Source organism: Culex pipiens, chromosome 3 (assembly GCF_016801865.2).
Source record: "Culex pipiens pallens isolate TS chromosome 3, TS_CPP_V2, whole genome shotgun sequence".
Taxonomy (NCBI): Eukaryota; Metazoa; Arthropoda; class Insecta; order Diptera; family Culicidae; genus Culex; species Culex pipiens.
In genome coordinates, this window is record NC_068939.1 from 159,082,520 (window position 1) to 159,099,599 (window position 17,080).

The following is a 17,080-nucleotide window of genomic DNA, read 5'->3' on the forward strand; positions in this document are numbered from 1 at the left end:
TTACCTTGACGGATTCGTCGTAGCTCATCAGCTGCAGGTTTGGCGGGAGGGCGGCGTGGAAGGCGATCTTGTTGATCCACTCGTTCATGGATTCCTTCGAGCCGGTCAGGAACAGGAACTCCGACCCGTCCAGCAAGACCAGTCGGAACACGTTCTTCTTCTTGGTGTAGTCTTCGGCGCGATCGCACTTGGCGTTCAGGATGTTCACCGGAGCGGTGGCGGCCTTCTTCTGGGAGAAGTCCTCCACGTCCTTGAAGAAGCACAGCAGCTGGCCGCACAGCACGGTGTAGAAGGGCTTCCACGACCGCACCGGTGCCTTCTTGCCTCCCGACTGGAGTTCGTGCTTGCGCTCGAGCATGCCCTGCATCTCCACCGGAGGCAGGTCGGACTCGGTACTGTCACTGCCGCGTTGATTCTTGCGGAAGCTCTGTGCCCTCCGCCTGGTGGTGAACGACGGCGTACGCTTGGCCGGTTTCGGGCCGATCTTCATGCTCTCGGCCCGCTTGATGTTACCCTCGGATCCGCGGCGAAGTCGCTCCTGCAGCATCGTGGCGAACGAGTTGGACTTTTGCACCGGGGACACTTCGGGCGCTTCCTTGGAGAATCCGCCGACGGCGACAGCGGAGGCTGCCGAAGCTGGCGAGAGATGACTAGAGGTGGCGGACTTGTTGTTGGGCGTACCGCCCGAGTAGCCGTTCACGACCGACGGCGACGAATTGACGTCGTGCCGACGACGTTCCTCGGTTATTCGCTGCACTTCCTTTTGCTTGAGGGCTTCGTGGCGTTCGCGCTCGACGCGTTCCTTCTCGGCGACTCGTGCGGCCTGTTCGGCCTCCAGCTGTCGCTTGAACTTTTGCTCCAGCAGGGTGATTCGCTTCAGCGCCAGGACCTTCTCCTCCTGGGCGGCGACGGTCTTCTCAAAGTCCTCGTGCTTTCGAAGCAGGTCTTCCACCTGGGCAATGGATTCGCCCAGCTTGCCGTCCTTCAGCTGAACCTGTCGCGAAATGATCCAGCTCTCGATCACCTCCGCCTCCTTCAGGAAGATCTGCGTGTCCAAGTTGAGCTCGTAGATTTCGGCGCGCTGCAGGATCGTGTTGTCTAGCAAGCGTTTCCGCTGATTCAACACGGCAATCTTCTCCTGAACCTCGTTCGCCAAGAAATGTCCGTCCTTGATCAGCTTCGATCCGGTTTTGTAGAACGTCTCGAACGCCTCACTGCGCGAGTCCACCTCAGTTCGGTGTTCCTTAATCTTCGCGATCAACGTCTCCGCCCCAGCAACGTCCTTGGCCAGATCGGGCGCCGTAATGCGCGCCAACATCTCGTTGATCCACGCCATCAGATCCCGGTACTCGTCAAAGTACGCCTGCAGCTGTTCCGCCTGCATGAGCTTCTCCTTGCGCTGGATCGTCTTCTCCTTCAGCTCGGACCACGCCTCGATCGTTTCGTCCCGCTTCACTTCGATGTGTTCTTTGGCATCGGGGAAGGTATCGCCCAGCTTTTGCGCTTCACTCACGACCGACTCGAGCTGCTCCTTGATCGCACCGAGTTCGGCTTCGAAGCTCTCGTGCGTCCGCACCAACGCCTGGATCGTCTCCAGATCGTGGCCGTAGTCCTCCGACAGGACGGCGGAAATTTTCTCATTTATCCAGCTGATCGTTTCGTCCGCGGTACGATCAAAGAGGTGAACCTGCTTGGCCCCAGCTAACGCTTCCTGTCTCGCAATCACCAAATCCTTCAGCTCCTCCCACAGCTGCTTCGTTTCGTCACGTTTCGCCTTGATCAGGTCTTTGTTGGGATTTCCCTCGTTCAACAAAGTTTTCCCCTTCGCAACGCACGCATTTACGCGAGCCTCGTTCGCGTTGATATTCGACACAAACGACTCAAACTGCGTCGTCAACTGCTCAACGTGCTCAACGTCCGTCCCGTACTCCTCCGACCCCGCCGTCGTCATCTGCATATCGATCCACTCCTGCAGATCGTCAATCTCCCGGATAAACTCAAACAGCTTCTTCGTCTCGGCCAGCTTCTTCTCCCGCTCCCCAGCCAGTCGGTTCAACTCCTGGAACTGATACTGAATCTTGTCGTTCTTCGTCTTGATCTTCTCACTGTCAAAGTGGCCCCGCTCCTGCAGCCCCCCAGCCAACTTGTCAATCTTCTCCACCGTCGGACGGAACGCCGTCAGCTCCCGCTGCAGCGCGTCCAGCTTCTTCTGCAGCGAACTCACCGAGTCCTCGTCCTTCCCGTAGTCGTGCGAAGAAATGATCGGTTTCTTCTCGCGCAGCCACGACTCCGCCTCGTTCGCTTCGGCGTAAAACTGCTGACTCTCGACGGCGTCCAGCAGCCGCAGTCGGCGCACGTTCGTCTGATTTCTCAAGTTGATCAGCTTCTGCTGCAGCAGGTTGGACTGCGTTTCGATTTGCTCAACCGCGTAGTGGTTGTCGCGGATCATTTGCTGACCACGCTGAATCAGCGCGGAGATGGTTGGTTCCTGGGAGAGGATTTCCGCCTCCAGCGCTTGGTGCTTCTTCTGCAGGCTCTGCACGGCGGTCAGGCTGTTGCCGAGGTCTTTGGACGCCGCTAGCGGTTCCTTCTCGTTCAGCCAGGATAGCTCGTCTTCGGCGTCCCGCAGGAACTGGTGCAGCTGCAGGGAATCTTCCAGATTGTCCCGTCGGATTGTGGTTGGTTCGTGCAGCGAGTGATACCGCTTGATCGTCAGCATGGCACTTTCGTGCAGTTCGTCTTTCATGAAGTGGTCGGACGCTAGGAACCGATCGTCGGTGGCCTTTGTCTGCTCGCAGGTCTCCAAGTGATGAGCAACATCAGCTTCCAGCATTTCGTGCTTCTTCAGCAGATTGTTGACGGACGCCAGATCGCGACCGTAGTCTTCGGAAGACAGCTGCTGCTCGACCTCGTCCATCCAGTTGTTAAAGTCATCCAGGTGCCGCTCGAACATCCGAGCCTCGTACGCCTCACCCAGCCGCTCCTTCTTCTCCCGGGAAGCTTCCCGCAACTTTTGCCAGTCCGCCTCCAGAATGTCCAGCTGTTCCTGCACCAGCGCGCTCGCGTAGTGCTCGGCGTTGATCAGCGTTTCGCCCTCTTCAATAATCGCCGTCACGCGACTCGAGTTGGCCCCCAGTTCCGCGTCAAAAGCAGTGTGCTTCTGGATCTTGCTCTGCAAGTTGCTCGGCTCGCGGTAGTTTTCGTCCAGCGCAACCTGCATCTTTTGCGAGATCCACTTGGCAACCTCGTACAGACCGCGCAGGAACTGCTGCAGCTGCAGCGACTCGTGCAGCTTTTGCTTCCGCGTCGCGGAAGAAGCGAGGAGCTTCTCTTTCCTCGCTAGGACGGAGCACAATCGTTGCTTGATGACGTCGGCTTCGAACGGACTTTCAGCTAGAATTTCCTCCGCGAACTTCTCCAAATCTTCGGTTCTGCTGGAAGCAAGCAGCTTCTCGAATCCTTCGTGCTTCTTGATCAGTGCGTCCACCGCCGTGAACGACTCCCCAAGGTCGTCATTGTTCAAGAAGGCCTCCTTATTCGCAAGCCAGATTTCAATCTGATCGGCTTGCTCCTTGAACTGCTGCAGCTGGTGCGCTTCCTTCAGCCCACGATCCTTACCCTTCCACGAGTCGTGCAGGTGTTTGTTCAGATCCTCCAGCTGGCGCAGCGCCTTCTCCACGTAATCGTTCTTGATTCCTTTCGCTTTGTTCTCCGCCACCAACCGCTCGCCGTGCTCCTGCAGCGCTTTGTAAATCTTATCCCGCCCATCGATTTCGGCCTTCCGCTCCTGGTGCAGCTGAATCTGCGCCTGGCACTCGGCGATCGTGGTCGGATTCGCGACCGAGTCCATCTTCTTGATGATTTCGTTCGTCCACAGTTCGAGCTCCTTCACGTCGGCGGTGAACTTGTGCGCGGTGTAGCCATTGTCCAGCGCGTCCGCTCGCAGCACGCTCGCCTCCTGCAGGTTGTTCCACTGGCGTTTCAGCTCGACCAGCTTCTCCTCGATGTTGACCGCATTGTCGGGGTATTTCTCGACCAGGGTGCTTGCGCCTCGCTCGTGTTCGGAAATCTTCTGCTGAACCGCCGTCATGTCACGCTCCATGGCGTCCTGCTTGCGCTTCAGCGACTCGACCGCGTTCAAGTCACGGCCGGTGTCGTCCACACTCATCGCCAGCTGCTTTTCGCCGATGCGTTCCGCGGTGTCGTCCACGTCCCGGTTGAACACGTGGATCTCGTACGCTCCGTCCAGCAGCTCGCGGTACTTGTTGAGGGCGCCCTGCAGCGACTTCCACTTGTTGTTGAAGTTGTTCCTCCGCTGCTGCACGTTCTTCGCCTCGTTCGGGGCCTTCTCCTGGGTTAGCAACTTGTCTGCCAACACGTTGATGGTCTTGATTCGTTGATCGTCAACCCGCATATCCGAGTCGACGTCGTCCAGCTTGCGCTTCAGTGCGTTACAATGCTCCAGATCCCGCCCAGTGTCACTTGCGTGCACCATCATCTCCTTGTCGCGGATCCAGGCCTCCAGTTTGTCCAGCTGACTGTTGAACTCCAAAATGTCCTGCGCCTCCTCTAACCCACGTCCACGAGACGCAACTTCATTCAGCAGAACGTTCCACGACTCGCTCAGCTTGCGAACCTCCTCTTCAATCTCCGGAGCGCACTCGTGCCGCTTCGCGATCAATGTCTGTCCCTTCTGATTAACCTCCTTGATACGTCCCTCATTAGCGGCCACTTCCGCTTGGAACGCCTGGTGCTTCTGCAGCTTCTTCACCTTGTCTTCCATATTCGTCACATCGGCAAAGCCGCTCGCATCTGCCTCCAGCTTCTTCTGCTTCTCGTTGATCCACGCTCCAGCTTCCGCACAATCTCTAATAAACTGCGCGTAAAGCAGTGCATTTTGAAGCTTCTGCCGTCGCAGCGTGCACAACTCCTTAATCTTCTGTCGTCGTTCAACGATCTCCCGCAGTCTCCTCCGGATGTTCTCACTGTCGTAATGGTTCTGCTCCACCAACTTCCTTCCATGGTCCTGCAGAATCATCACCTTCTCGTCTTGAGTTTGAATCAACTTCTCAAACGCGTCATGCTTCTTCACCTGATCTTGCACAACCTCAACGGTCTGCCCAAAGTCCGAACTAGACAGCGCCGCCTCCTGACCACTGCTCAAATTGTCAATCACCTTCGCGTCCCGCATAAAGCAGAACAAGTCAATCTTCTGTTCCAGCAATATCTTCTTCTTGTTATAAGCCGAATGCAGCTTCGCTCGCTCATCCAACAACGCCGAACACTTCTCCTCAACCTCCGTCGCGGCGTAGTGCCCCGTCTGAACCATCGAATCGCTCAACTCATTCAAATAGCGGAACGTTTCCTCCCTCGCCTCAATCTCACCATAAATGGCATCGTGCTGAATCTTGAGCGCCGTCGCTCCCGTAGCATCGCTGACGTGCTCCTCCGCTTGCAGCGCAGCCCGCAGGTTCGTCGCCCAAGACATCAAGTCCCGGACCTGCGTCAAAAAGTGCTGCAAATCGCAGCTGGCCTGCAGTTGATCGTTGCGCAGGGCGGATTTTTCCTTCAGTACGTTCCACGCCTGGATGACGTTTTCCTGCTCGGCCGCGATGGCCTTGGCGTTGTCGCCGGGATATTTGGCCTGCAGGCGGAGCGAGTCGTCTACGAGGAATTGGAGTTGGGCCTCGAGAGCGACGAGTTCGTTTTCGAACGCTTCGTGCTTGCGGGCTAGGGCGAGGGCTGAGTTAAGGTCCTTGCCGAGTTCGGTTGAGAGGGCGGCGTTTTTGTCCTGGAAGGTTACAATTTAGTTAAGGGTGGATTTTAAAGAATTTCGACTGAGTTCTATCAATACAAACAAAACAACATTAAAAAGGTAAATAATGAAAAAATACACAACACAATTTTAAAATTGTTTAAAAAATATATACCGAAAATTAAAAAAAAAAAGAATTTTGAATTTTTATAATCAGATTCAGAAATTTTATAATTTCAAAACATAAAAAACTTAAATGCTGGATTTTTTTTGAAAAGGTCCAATAAACCAAATTTTTAGTTTTTGCTTTTTGGGTGTTTTTTAATACCCCTGACTCAAGGCGGTTTAAAAAAACTCCAGAATTTAAACATTTAAAAACCTAAAAAAATCAAAATTTCAAAAAATGCATAAATTTTAAATACATTGACATTGGGTGGGTTTGGGGGAGAAATTAAGTCATACACTATATTTTTCCAATCTAACCTCCACCTAATGTCACTATTAAAGACAGATTTTGTATCATTTTTAGAACTTTAGCAATTTTTAATTTTTTAGGACTTTAGAGTTTTTAGAAGTTTTTGATTTTTTTTAATTTTTCAGCATAATAAAAATTTGTAGAACTTTTAGACTTTGGTTTTTTTTAATTTTAGGAATCAAAATAACTAAAATTTTAAAAATTTATTGAATTTTTTGAATTTGCTGTTTTTTTAAATTGTAGAATTTCCAGATTTTTTTTAAATTTTTAGATTGTCTAAAACTTTTAAAATTTTGGAAAATATAGAATTTAAATTTCTGGAACTTAAAATTCAAAATGTCAAAAAATGTAAAAATTCAAAATATATTTATTATATAAGTTTAAGAATTTTTAAATCCGTTATCAGGGGTGACCTTGGGTCTGGGGGAGAAATTGAGTCATACACTACATTTTTTCCAATCTTACCCCCACCTAGTGTCACTACTAAAGGCAGATTTTGTATAATTTTTTGAGCTATTGCAATTCTTATTTTTTTAGGATTTTGGAGTTTTTTAAAGTTTTTGAATTTTTAAATTTTTCAGAATATTAAAAATTTGTAAAACTTTTGGACTTAGGATTTTTTAGAACTAAAGGTATTGAAGTAAATAGAATTTAAAAAATTTCTTGAATTATTTTTATTTGTAGTTTTTTAAATTGTAGAATTTTCTGTTTTTTTATTTTCCGAATTCCTAGAATTTTAAAATTTTAGAAAATATAGATTTTAAATTTCTGGAACTAAAAAAATCAAAATTTCAAAAAATGCAAAAATTCAAAACATATTATTTATGTAAGTTTTAGAATTTTCAAATCCGTTATCAGGGGTGACATTGAGTCTGGAGGAGAAATTAAGTCATACACTATATTTCTTTCCAAACTTACCCCCACCTAATGTCACTACTAAAGGCAGAGGTAGTTTATTTTTTTCAGAACTTTTAAATTTCTCAGAATATTAAAAATTTGTAGAACTTTTAAACTTGGGATTTTTTTTAGAATTTTAGCAATTAAAATAAACAGAATTTTAAAAATTTCTTGATTTTTTTGAATTTGTATTTTGTTTTGAATTCTACATTTTTTGATTTTATTTTTATTTTCAGATATTTCAGATTTTTTTAAATTGTAATGTTTGTAGACTTAAAATAATCATTTCATTTCATTCATTTTATTTTTGATTTTCTGAATTTTTAAGAATTTTAAGAATTTTACGAATATTAAAAATATTAAGAATTTTAAGAATTTCAGGAATTTTAAGACAAAAAAAATTAAAATTTAAAGAATTTTAAGGATTTTAAAATTTTTAAGATTTTAAGAATTTTAAGAATTTCAAAAAAATCAAGAAATTTAAAAATTTACGAATTTTAAGAATTTTAGGAAATTTTAGAATCTTGAATATTTTGAGATTTTTATCAAAGAATATTTTTTTGAGAATTTTATGAATTTCAAGAGTTTCATGAATTTCAAGAATTTCAAGAATTTTAAGAATGTCAGAAATTTCAAAAATTTCAAGAATTTAAAAAAATTAGAAAATTTCAAAAATTTGAAGAATTTTAAAAATTTCAAGAATTTTAAGAATTTCAAGAATTTTATGAATTTTATGAATATCAAGAATTTCATAAATTTCATGAATTTCAAGAATTTCAAGAATTTCAAGAATTTTAAGAATATTAAAAATTTTAAGAATTTTAAGAATTTTAAGAATTTTAAGAGTTTTAAGAATTTTTAATTTTTTAAGAATTTCAGAAATTTAAATTTTTTTAAGAATTTCAGGGATTTTAAGAATTTCAAGGATTTCAAGGATTTTAAAAATTTTAAAGATCCTAAGAATTTCAAGAATTTTAAGAAATTATTGAATTTTAAGAATTTATGGAAATTATAATTTTTCTTTCAAAATTTCAAGAATTGCATGAATTTTAAAATTTTTATGAATTTCAAGAATTTTTTAGAATTTAAGAAAAAAAATCAAGAATTTTAAGATTCTTAAGAAATTCTAGAACTTTAAGAATTTATGGACATTATAGAATGTTTAGGAATTTCAAAAATTTCATAAATTTTGAGAATTTTAATAATTTTAAAAAAAATTAATAATTTTAAAAATTTTAATAATTTAAAAAAAAAATCGAGAATTTTATGAAATTCAAGAGTTTTAAGAGTTTTAAGAATTTTAACATTTTCAAGAATTTCTAGAATTTCAACAATTTCAAGAATTTCAAAATTTCAAGAATTTCATGAATTTCGAACAGAAAATAAAAATTTCAAGAATTAATTTTTTTTAAGAATTTTAAGAATTTAAAAAATGAAATGATTATTTTATTGAAATTATGAGATTTTTTAAGGGTTAGGAAGTTTTTGACAAAGAACTTTGTCCTAAGGTTTCTATACGTGGTGTCAATCCAAAATTTTCGCGAAGCGAAAACGTTACGTGACGAATTCCACTCTCGGAAAATTTCCCCTCCTTTTGCTGCACGCTGGTTGGATAAACGAACGTTTCCCAAGCAGTCAATCGAGAGACGTGAGATTGATGTATCTAAAATCACCCCCACTCCACCTCATAATTTTCGGATCGTCGACGAGGCAACAAAACGAGGCTCAGTCGGTCCCGAAAATTCATTCTATTGCTGGACGTCGACGAGAACACATCAGAAGCAGATGGCCTGGTGGCCCGGTAGCAGACGGCCTGGAGGTCCGGGAGCAGATGGCTTGGAGGCAAGGACCAGCTAAGACATTCCAGTCGCGGGAGTCGATCATTGGAACTGGCCACCACCTGGACTGGCGTGGCCGGAGGCCCCGCGGATGTTCCGATAGGGGAACATTTGCCGGACCGTAAGAGTTGAAGCAATATGGGTATCAAACTTTATGGTTTTTGTTACTGGACATGAAATTTGACATTTCGGCAGTAGTGGCCACAATTCGGAGTGGCCGGAGGCCCCGCGGATGTTCCGATGAGGGGACATTTGCCGGGCCGTATGAGTTGGGGCAATATGGGTATCAAACTTTATGGTTTTTGATACTGGACATAAAAAGTTGCGTTTGGCCATTATCTGAAGTTAAGCAGTTAAAATAAATTGCTTATTAGGAAGGAAGTAATAAATAGATTACTGCGGTGCACATTTTTTGTGCCGCTGCGAAAATCGGTTTCTGGAAATTTAGAATAACTATCTCGTTATCATTTAAAGCCCTATAAAGGGCAGTTTTAATGTCAGCTGTTCAAATTTCCTTGCGGCCTTGCAAAAACATTCCCGCATCTTGGTAACTTTCGAGTGGTGAAGGAAAGTCATTTGATTTCACCTCGATTTCTATTTCAGCTCCACTTGCCATTTCCGTCCTCTTAGTTTGATAGGACGTTAATTATGAGGGGGGAAATTTGGACCGGACATTCTAATCGAAAATTACAACAATCATCTTGCAGTTCTTTGTCATACTGGTCATGTGTAACATAACCACCTGCACCTTTTTTGATAAAAAAAAAACATTCAACAAAAATCAAGCTTTAAGAATTAAAAAAAAAATGTTAAAACTCATTTGATAGATGTTGACAAATTTTATTTGTCTATTTCTCGGGTGAGTTTTCAAAAAGCCGTAAGAGCCACAGTGACCTCTGACACTAATTTTCGCTTTTCTCGAAAATGAAACAAAATTTCATTTATTTTTAATTTGGGACACTTGAAGGACGTGTAGATGAACAATCTCGAGCATTTTTGATATTGGTTTATCGTAAGTAGGTCCAACACCGATACAAAAAGGACTTTGTTTACCAATGGCTCGTACGGCTTTTTGAAAACTAATCCGAGATTTGTTTGAATTTCTGCGAATTCAAAATTCAAGAATTTTAATTTTTGCGAATTTTAATGACTGAAGAGTGTGTGAATTTGTGAGCATACCGGCCAATAAACATACCTGAATCCGGAACAAAGCCTCAGCCGCATCTCGGTGGAATCGATGAATTTCACCCGCGGCATGCAGCTTCTTCTCCCGCGCAGCCAGTTGCTTCAGCAGATTTTGCCAGCAGTTGCTGAAAATAGGACGGACAGAACATCAATACAGCTGTTGCGTACAAAACTTCGTTTGAAGAAGGTAGTTTAGCAGATCGGAACAGTAGTTAGAAGATGTTCTGAAATGAAGTTATGAATATCTCTGAAACCTTTGACAATGGAATTTAATGATAGAATTTCCAAGTAGCAATGCGATGGCTTTGAACGCAATGAGAGCACAACATAAACAAGCAATGGGAACTCGGTTTACCAAACTTGATCGTGCCGTTCAACGACATCCAGTTGGGCCTCGGTGTACACGCGGTCCTTTCCACTACAAAAACGAGTTTTTATTTTTCGCACACAGTCAAGGCATCCCCAGAGAGAATAGCATGCATTTGTATAGAGAGAGAGAGAAGGGTTGTAAGAAAAGTAGAATAGAAGAAATCGTAGAAAGACAGAAAATACAGAGAGCATTCATAAGATATCAAGCAATTTATGTACATCGAGCATTTTTGTAAAGACTTCAAAAGTATACCTTAGTTGTTCCTGCCGCTTCTCAATCTCTGCCACGTACGGGCTGTCGCCGCCGATAAGCTTTTTGGCGAACTCTTCGCACTGGTTGAACCGTTCCGCCCCGACTTCGATGCGATGCTTCAGGTCGTCAAACTTGTTCTTCAAGATCTGGAAATATTTAAATGTTTATATTAATGTTGTCGGAATTAAAAACAATCAAACTCACCAATAAGTGTTCATAATCATGGCCGTAGTCCTCCGAGTTGACGGCCTGCTCCTGCTCCTTAATCCACTGCTCCAGGTCGGCCGACTCCATAAAGTACTCGTGCCGGTAGAGGCTCTCCATCAGGCGCAGCTGCCGCTGGGCGGCCAGTTTCTGCAGCGATTTGAGCATCTTCTCGATCAGCTGCTGCTTGGCGGCGATCATCTTGCTGTCCGGGTGTTTGGCCGCGACCATCGCCGACGCGGCGTGACCCATCTCGGACATGATGCCCGAGTACGTGTCCAGCTCCAGCTCGATGGCTTTGTGCTTGGTGAGCAGTTTGGTCGCCGAGTCGCGATCACGGCCGTAGTCGGTTGAGCGGAGCACGTTGTTGCGTTCGCCGAGCCAGGTCTCGATCTCGCCGGCTTCGGACAGGTATTGTTGGGCTTTGAGGGATAGTTCGAGTTTTTTGGAACGTTCGGTGGCTTTCGACTGGAGGTCGTTCCAGGCGAGGTCCAGCGTGTTGCAAAGTTCCTTGACTTGTGCAGTTTCTGGGTGGTTTTGGTTGATAAGGTTCTCCGCGGAAGTCAGCGTGCGGTTGATCATCGGTTGGTGACCCTCGATCTCCGCTTCTAATTTCTTGTGTTTCTTGTACAAGCTTTGAGCTTGGTGAAGGTTCTGGCCGATGACTTCGGAGCTTGCCGCCGGCAAGTGCTCGTTGATCCACTGAAGTTCTGCGTCCAGTTCGAACACAAACTTGTGGAATCGCAAGCTTTCCTCGAGCGCTTCGCGCCTCTTGGCCGCCGGTCCCTTCAGGTTAGCAAACTGGTTCTGAATCTTCTTCGTCTCGTTCTTAATGTTGTTCGCGTCAAAGTGTCCCTCGTGGGCCATTTCTTCGCCGGAGGTCACCAGCTCGGCCACCTTCTGCTCCCACATGCTGATGTCGTTCTCCAGCACCTGGTGCTTGTTCATCAGGTCCTTGCAGCTGCGCAGATCGTTGCCAACCTGCTTGCTCTGCAGCGCCGCGTCCAGCTCTTCCAGCTTGCTCTTGGCGTCCTCGATGTATCGGTTGTGCTCACGCTGCAGCGATGCCTGCTCCAGGCGACGTCCCTTTTCCAGCGAAGACGTGTTCAACTCCTTCCACTTCTGGTTGACGGCGGCCAGCATCAGCGTGACCTCCTCCGCCCGGTTGTTCGTCTTGATGAGTGCCTCACCCTCTTTGTTGACCGTCCGCAGCTGACCTTCATTCGCACGCAACTCCCGCTCGAAGGCCTTGTGCTTCTGCAACTTTCTAGGTAGGTTCGTCAAATCCTTGTAACTTTCATCCCCGGCGATCTTCGCCTTATCAGCCAACCACGCGTTCAAGTCGTCCACATCGGCGCAGAACTTCTGGAAATCCTTGGACGCCTGCAGCGCGTTGCGCCGCTTCTGCGCCAAGTCTTTAACCTTCGCGCGTCGCGCCAACACTTGATCGCGCCGTTCAGCGATGTACTTCGCGTCGTAGTGATTGTTACGGATCAGCTTATCCGCGCCGTCGGAGAAATTGCGCAGAATTTTGTCCTGCGCTCCGAGCGTATTCTCGAAATCGGTGTGTCGCTTCAGGATGGCCTCGACATCGTCGAGCGAGTTGCCCAGGTCGGCGTACTCCAGGTACGCCTCGTGACTCTTCGTCGTTGCGTCAATCTTGTCCGCTTCGCGGTTAAACACCTGCAGCTCGATGCACTGCTGAAGCTTCTTCTCCTTCACCAACCAGCCGGCTTGAACCGCTTCCTGTTCGGCGGACAGCTTCTGGATCATCTCCGGGACGTCCACCAAGTTAGGGTTGCGACTCTGCAGTTGATTTCCCAGCTGTGCCAGCTGCTTGAACTCGTCGTCGTGCGTTTTGATCTCTTCGCCGAGGTCGTTGTGCTTCTTGAGCAGATTCTCCGCCGTCTCGACGTCGCGAGCGGTTTCCTCCGCGTTCAGCTGGTTGTGGACGCCCTCGATCCAAGCAAGCAGCGCCTTTGTGCTGTTGGTGAAGATTTGCTGGCCAACGGCGTTTTCCAGACGCGATCGTCGTTCCTTCGCCTTCTCCTGGACCTTCTTCCACAGTCCTTGGATGTCACGCTGCTTGTCGGTTACGTTGTCTCGCTCGGATGGGTACGAGTTCTTGACCGTGTTTCCTAGTAGGTTAACTCGGTTGACCTTCTCCTGAACCGGTGCCAACTCGCGCTCCAAATTTTCATGTCTTCTCTGCAACGCCTGAACGGTCTTGAGATCCGGACCGACCTCGGCGGTGTCCAGCTGGGTCATCTTCTCGTTCATCCAGTCAATTGCTTCCTCACAAGTTCGGTTGAACAGCTCAACGCTCGACGCCCCCTCCAAGTTCTTCTCCTTCTGACCCTTCAGGTAGTTCAAATGTTCCCACATCTGGTGGATCTGGCGCTGACGTGCCTTCACCTTGTCCAGCTGGGAGTGTCCCTGGCGGACAAAGTCCTCCACGTCGGAGTCGATCGCTTCAACCCGCTTCGACGAAGCGGACAGATCCGTGAGGAACGTTTCAAACTTCCGCTTGGCGGTCTCCACGTTGTCTTTGGGGTCGTCCGTGCGGAGCATCTTCTCCTTGTCTTTGATCCACTTTTCAAAGTCGTCACACTCGCGGTAGAAGCGGAACAGGCAGATTGAATCCTCGAGCAGTGCCCGGCGCCGTTCGGCCAGCTCCTGCAGCTGGTCGTACGTGCTGTTGATGTGCTTCTGGCGCTTGTCGACGCTGTCGTTGTTGTCGACGGAGGTGTTGTCGCCGTCGGTGCGTCGCTTCACCAGCGGTTTGACCTGGCTGGCTTTGGCGGGGCGTACCCGTTTGACGGGCACGACCTGCTTGACCAGGATGGTCTTTTTGACCTTTTGCATTACCTTGACCTTTTCCGCTTTGCGGATCAGGCACGGCACTGGCCGGGCTTCGATTTCTTTGACGTAGTTTGCGGGGACGAACCCTTCCGTTCCGTCCAGCTTGCGAATGTTCCACCAGTCGGGGTTGGTCTTGTTCTGGAGGATCATGACTTCGCCTTTGGCCATCTTCATGCCCTGGCCGTCGAACGGGTAGAGGGAGCGGACGTGGGGCAGCAGCTTGTTCTCGGTGACGGTTTTGTGTTCTAGTCTTTCGACGGGTTCCTCTTCCCAGACTTCCTTCGGCACGAGTCGCGTCTCGTTGACCCATTCTTCTTGTTCGATTTCTTGGGCTGGTTCGGGTTCGGCGGACAGATCGAGCGTGCAGATTCCTGCCTTGATGAGTTTGTCCGCTTGTTGGTTCAGGTTCAGGATGTCTCCCGAGTAGGCGTTCAGCTCGCCTTGCAGGTCACGATGACGCTGCAGTAGGGCTTGGGCGGACGGTTCGTCCACTCCGTAGTCGTCGGACGCGACCAGAGCCATCTTTTCGTTGAGCCACGAGTCTGTTTCGTTGGCGTCGGCGTAGAATTGGTACGCTTCAGCTGCGTCGTCTAGCTGCCGCTTGCGCACTTCGACCAGCTCTTCCAGAGCCTTCCAGTGCTCCTGCAGCGAGTCAATCTTGGCTTGGACGTCCGCTCGGCGCGGGTGTTTGTCCGTGATGAGCTTTTTGCCGGATTCCTTGATTTGCAGGGATTTTGGCTTGCGAACCTTCATTTCGTCTTCCAGCGCTTTGTGCTTCTGCTGGAGAGATACGACTGCTCGCAGGTCTTTTGCGGTTATGCCGGCCTTGCAGATGCGCTGCTTGTCGACCAGCCAACCCTCCTCGTTTTCGTGGTCTTCGACGAATTGGTAAAAGTCACGCGCCTCGTCGAGACGGGCGCGACGTTCCGCGCTGCAACCTTGCAGCTCTTTGTACGCCTCGGCCAGTTCGCTGAACTTCTGGTCCAGCTGGCTGGTGTCTTTCGTGCCGGTTTTCTTGTACGCTTCTCCTTGGCGAATGTAACGCCGCTGGGTTTCCCCAAGGGTGGTCACTTGCAGCTCAAGCAGGGAGTGGGCCTGCAGCAGTTCCTCCACTCCGAGCAGATGCGGACCGACGTCCTCCGACGCGAATTGAACCTTCAACGCTTGGATCGTAACCAGCGTGGCGTCGATCTCTCGCAGCAGGTTCATCAGCCCACTCATCTGCGTGAGCTTGTTTTTGTGATTTTCCAGCAACTCCAGCAGTTCCATCCACTTGGTAATGACCTCAGTTTCACGCTCCTTGACTTGTTGCTTTCCGTGGTAGTTCTCGTTGTGTAGCTCATTGCACATGTCCGTCAGGTCGTTGAAGCGATCGGCTCGCGCCAGAATGTCGGCCGAAATGGCCTCGTGCTTCTTGACGGTCGCATCAACCTGGCGCAGGTTGGCCCCGTACCGCGGGTCCGACAGCACCTGGATCATCTCCTTCAGGTATCCCTCACGTAATACTGACTTTTTCTCAAACTTGTAGTTCAGCTGCTCGAGCTTCTCCTGCCGAAGGAGTTCCTCGCGCAGCGCTACCTCGCGATTGTGTTCGGCATTTTCCAGCGCTCGCCACGCCTTCTCGATGTCGTTGATCATCTTGCCGTCCTGGGGCGTGTAGTGCGGCTGGTGCAGCGTCTTGAGCAGCGTGTTGACGTGGAAATACAGCGCTTCGATCTCCGATCGCTCCTTGTACTTTGGCGGTTTCTCAATGGTACGGTACTCTTTGAAGGCCAGCAGCTCGCCCTGGATGCCCTCGACCGAGTTCGGGAAGTTGCGCTTCTCCAGCTCGACCGTCTTGGTCCGGATCCAGCTGAGCAGGTCCGTGATCAGGTTCTCGAACTGCATCTTTTTCTTGTCGGCGTCCATCAGCTTGTTGACGATCTGCAAGTAGAACGATCGCTTAGTCCCGACCAAAAACCAACCCTACCCCCAGCGTTACTCACATTAGCTATCCGCTTGCCGCCCTTCTGCTCGTTCTTCATGCGGGCAAAGGTGTGGTAGTAGCTCGCGACGTACGTCAGGATCGACTTCTCGTCCGGCCGGGCCGTGTCGATGTCCTCGGCGTCCAGCAGCTTCGGGATGCCCAGCTCCCGATCGGCCACCTCGAACGCGTGGTTCAGGTTCTCGATGTTCCGGCCCGGCATCAGCCCGCCGTAGTCGAACAGGTCCGGCCGGTGCGAGTGGATGAGCGCGTTGAAGCCCAGCCCCGACCGCCACGAGCCGCTAAAGTCCGTGATGTGCACGTTCTGGTAGCCCTGGGTCTTGCGCTGGCACCACAGCAGCAGCGCATCTTTGGCGGATTTCTTCTCCGACGATTCGTTCTCCTCGTCCTGTGGGGAGAAATAATCATCGTTTTAGAAAAAAAATCTCCTCAAGGTCGAGTGAATTAGTGCGCAAATTTCCCCCCGACCCCGCGAGTATTCATCTGCATCTGATTAATGATCGTTATTTAAATTCTCTTCTCTTCCACCAACCGGGCCGCCAAAAAAGGGGAAGTAACATAATATTTCGGTTGGTCGGTCAGTTTTCAGTTTCCATCAAAATTGCCCACATTTTCTGTTGTATTGATGTGATGTTGTTGTTGTCGGATGGTTGGGTGAACCCCGAAAACCGGTTCCGAAAAGTGTGTCCACTTTGATATTGGCGCGCGATGTTTGAGTTTTTTTTTTATTTGGAAAATGTAGAGATTTGCTTTTTTTGGGAAGCGAACAAATTTGGTCTGCCAATCAAATTCAAATTCGGTAGCAATTTGCGTGGTGCAGGTACCCCCACCTTGTGACAAATTTGGGAAGAGGTACAAGTTGGTATTTTTTGGTGTAGAAGCATGTAATGAATCTATTTAGAAACATTTTTGAAATAATGTTACTGTCGATTTACCCAGTTAGGGAGGAGGAAAATCTTCGACGAAATTGTAGGAATATTTAGAAGAAATTGTTACACAGAGAAAAAAAAAACAATAAAACAGTTTAACTCCCTTTTATCTAATCTAATCAGACCCTAGCGCAGCCAATCTTTCGAAGGGATCCTGGAGAGTGCCTTAGGTTAGATGACGCCTAGCACTCTTCTTGTCATTTATTAACATTTGTAGTGCGCCATTGCATTAGAATGCATTGAAACATCACAAGCGTTAAAGCGGCCAGGCCTACTGCGTAAAGCCGTATCGCAGAGATGATTTGTAATTGGGTTGAGTTTGAGCACTT

At 48.0% G+C, this 17,080-nt stretch overlaps 1 protein-coding gene across 5 annotated transcripts in view; it reads right to left on the reverse strand.

Annotated features, from left to right (window-relative positions):
• The window catches only part of LOC120415017 (spectrin beta chain, non-erythrocytic 1), a 166,370-nt gene that overhangs the window by 19,180 nt on the left and 130,110 nt on the right, over window positions 1-17,080 (reverse strand). For 4 of the 5 annotated variants that reach the window (XM_039576409.2, XM_039576400.2, XM_039576385.2 and 1 more), the window contains exons 5-10: window positions 15,824-16,210; window positions 10,977-15,761; window positions 10,773-10,918; window positions 10,506-10,568; window positions 10,161-10,275; window positions 5-5,791 (exon numbers count right to left, since the gene is read on the reverse strand). In XM_039576409.2, coding sequence (XP_039432343.1) covers window positions 5-5,791; window positions 10,161-10,275; window positions 10,506-10,568; window positions 10,773-10,918; window positions 10,977-15,761; window positions 15,824-16,210 — 11,283 coding nt within the window. The remainder of the gene's footprint in view (window positions 1-4; window positions 5,792-10,160; window positions 10,276-10,505; window positions 10,569-10,772; window positions 10,919-10,976; window positions 15,762-15,823; window positions 16,211-17,080) is intronic. The other variant, XM_039576392.2, reaches the window with a different exon arrangement.